At 75.3% G+C, this 2958-nt stretch overlaps 1 protein-coding gene across 1 annotated transcript; it reads left to right on the top strand.

Annotated features, from left to right (window-relative positions):
• Nucleotides 1-426: 426 nt before the first annotated feature.
• WRAP53 (WD repeat containing antisense to TP53) lies at nucleotides 427-1777 on the top strand (the record flags this gene model as incomplete). The annotated part of the gene is made up of 2 exons (XM_068424705.1): nucleotides 427-570; nucleotides 992-1777. Coding segments are annotated over 2 exons (610 nt in total), but the record flags the coding sequence as incomplete, so codon positions are not given.
• Between the last annotated feature and the right edge of the window lie 1181 nt (nucleotides 1778-2958).

The raw sequence follows: 2958 nt of genomic DNA, 5'->3' as shown, positions 1-2958 counted from the left end.
CCAGGGGGTCCCTGGTGACCCCCCCCCGTGTCCCCCCCCCCAGAGGGTCCCTGGTGACCCCCCGTGTCCCCCCCCCCAGGGGGTCCCTGGTGACCCCCCCCGTGTGTGTGTCCCCCCCAGAGGGTCCCTGGTGACCCCCCCATGTCCCCCCCCCCCAGGGGGTCCCTGGTGACCCCCCCCGTGTCCCCCCCACCCAGAGGGTCCCTGGTGACCCCCCCCGTGTCCCCCCCCCTCGAGGGTCTCTAGTGACCCCCCACCATGTCCCCCCCATCAAGGGTCCCTGGTGACCCCCCATGTCCCCGTCCCCCAGGGGGTCCCTGGTGACCCCCCCCCGTGTCCCCCCCACCCAGAGGGTCCCTGGGACCCCCCCCGTGTGTCCCCCCCCAGAGGGTCCCTGGTGACCCCCCCCGTGTCCCCCCCCCCCAGCACGGGGCGGTTCCTGGTGGCCGGTGACACCGACGGCTTCGTCACCGCCTGGGACACGCTGGCCCCCCCCGCGCCCGGGGACCCCCCGCTGCTGCTCCCCCGCCTGCGCTTCCGCGCCCTCCGCGACTGCGTCAACGGCACCAGGTGACCCCCCCCCCCAACCCATGGGTGCCCCCCCTGACCCCTGGGTGCCCCCCCCCATCCCTGGGTGCCCCCCAGACCCCTGGGTGTCCCCCCAACCCCTGGGTGCCCCCTCCCCCCCGGGTGCCCCCTCCATCTCTAGGTGCGCCCCCCCACACCCCTGGGTGCCCCCCCATACCCCTGGTGCCCCCCCCCTTGGGTGCCCCCCCGACCCCGGGGTGCCCCCCCAACCTCCGGGTGCCCCCCAAGACCCCTGGGTGCCCCCCACACCCCTGGGTGCCCCCCTGGACTCCTGGGTGCCCCCCCACACGCCCGGGTGCCCCCCGCCCCCTGGGTGCCCCTCGGACCCCCATGTTCCGCCCCCCCCAGACCCGGGGGTGCCATGGGTGGGGGGTCACCCCCCTGTGCTCCCCCCTCCCCCCAGCCTGCACCCCTGGCTCCCGCTCCTGGCCACCGCCTCGGGGCAGCGGCTGTTCCCGGCGCCGTGGGACAGCGACGAGGAGGGGACAGGAGAGGACGGGCCCCCCCCGGGGGGGGACAACCGGCTGCAGCTCTGGTGGTGGGGACCTGACCCCCCCGGGGACGGCGACTGTCACCCCCCCGGGGACACCGGGACCGTGGACGATGATTGTCACCCCCTTGGGGACACCAACTGTGACCCCCCTGGGGACACCAAGACCATGGATGACGATTGTCACCCCCCTGGGGACACTGGGACCATGGACACCGACTGCCACCGCCTTGGGGACACTGATTGTCACCCCCCCGGGGACACCGACTGTGACCCCCCCGGGGACATCATCTGGGACCCCCCTGGGGACACCGGGACCGAGGACACCGATTGTCACCTCCTTGGGGACACGGACTGTGACACCCCCCAGGGATGCTGATTGTCACCCCCCCCACACACACCTTGGGGACACTGGGACACTCGTGGGGACACCGACTGTCACCCCCCCCCCCCCCATGGGGACACCAGAACCAGCCTTGTCTATGTGTGCCGATTGTCACCCCACGGTGACACTGACTGTCACCCCCTTGGGGACACTGTCACCCCCAGGGCCACCGGCTGTGACCTACAGCCCCCCAGGGACCCCCCCAGGTCTGGTGTGACGTGGTGGCCTTGGGGGGGGGTGGGGGGGGGGTGTCACGGTGTCATGTGTCCCCCCCCCGTCCCCCTCCGGTTGTACTAAAGCCTTTGTCACCGTCACCGCGTGTCACCGCTCTGTGCCGTCGCGGACGGGGGGGTGGGGGGGAGGGGAACCCCCACATACACCCCCCCAACCCCCCAACACCCCCCCCGGTGCCGTTGCCTTTTTAAGAGCTCCCCCCACCCCCCGGTGCCGTTGCCTTTTTAAGAGCTCCCCCCACCCCCCGGGGCCGTTGCCCTTTTAAGAGGCCACCCCCCCTCCCCCCCCCCCCCCCCCCCCCGTGCCGTTGCCCCTTTAAGAGCTCCCCCTCCCCCCCCGCGGAGGGGCGGGGCCTGTTTGTAGCCGCTTCACCCATTGCCATGGCAACGGGGGGGTGACGTCACCACCGGGGGGAGGGGCCAGTGCGGGGCCTTAAAGGAGGGGGGTGGTGGTTGGGGGGGGGTGTTGCTCCATGTGCTGGCCACGCCCCCAACCCTGTGGCCACGCCCCTTTCCCCAAACCACGCCCCCTTCTGAGAGCCCCCAGGACCCCTTCCCCAGGCCCCGCCCCCTCCCCAGGCCCCGCCCCCTCTCTATGCCCCGCCCCTTCCCCTAAGCCCCGCCCCTTTCCCGAGGCCCCACCCCCTCTTCGGACCCCCAAGACCCCTTCCCCAGGCCCCGCCCCCTCCCCATGCCCCGCCCACTTCACCGGGCCCCGCCCCCTCCCTATGCCCCGCCCCCTCCCCAGACCCCCCAGGCCCCGCTCCCTCCCCGGGCCCCGCCCCCCCGGCCCCGCCCATTTCCCCAGGCCCCGCCCCCTCCCCAGATCCCTTTCCCCAAGCCCCGCCCCCCCCGGCCCCGCCCCCCCCGGACCCCTTCCGCAGGCCCCGCCCCTCCTCGGGCCCCGCCCCCTCCCCAGGCCCCGCCCCCCAGGCCCCGCCCCTTTCCCGAGGCCCCGCCCCCTCCCCAGACCCCCAGGACCCCGTTCCCCAGGCCCCGCCCCCTCCTCAGGCCCCGCCCCCTCTCTATGGCCCGCCCCCTTCCCCAGGCCCCGCCCCCTCCCCAGACCCCCAGGGCCCCTTTCCTCAGGCCCCGCCCCCTTCCCAGGCACCGCCCCTTTCCCCAGGCCCCGCCCCCTCCCTATGCCCCGCCCCCCGGACCCCCTTCCCCAGGCCCCGCCCCCTCCCCAGACCCCCAGGGCCCCTTTCCCCAGACCCCGCCCCCCTCCCCAGGCCCCGCCCCCTCCCCAGGCCCCCCCCCCC

This window comes from Nyctibius grandis, unplaced genomic scaffold, assembly GCF_013368605.1.
Source record: "Nyctibius grandis isolate bNycGra1 unplaced genomic scaffold, bNycGra1.pri scaffold_203_arrow_ctg1, whole genome shotgun sequence".
NCBI classification, from domain to species: Eukaryota; Metazoa; Chordata; class Aves; order Nyctibiiformes; family Nyctibiidae; genus Nyctibius; species Nyctibius grandis.
This window is presented reverse-complemented; position numbering and strand designations above follow the sequence as displayed.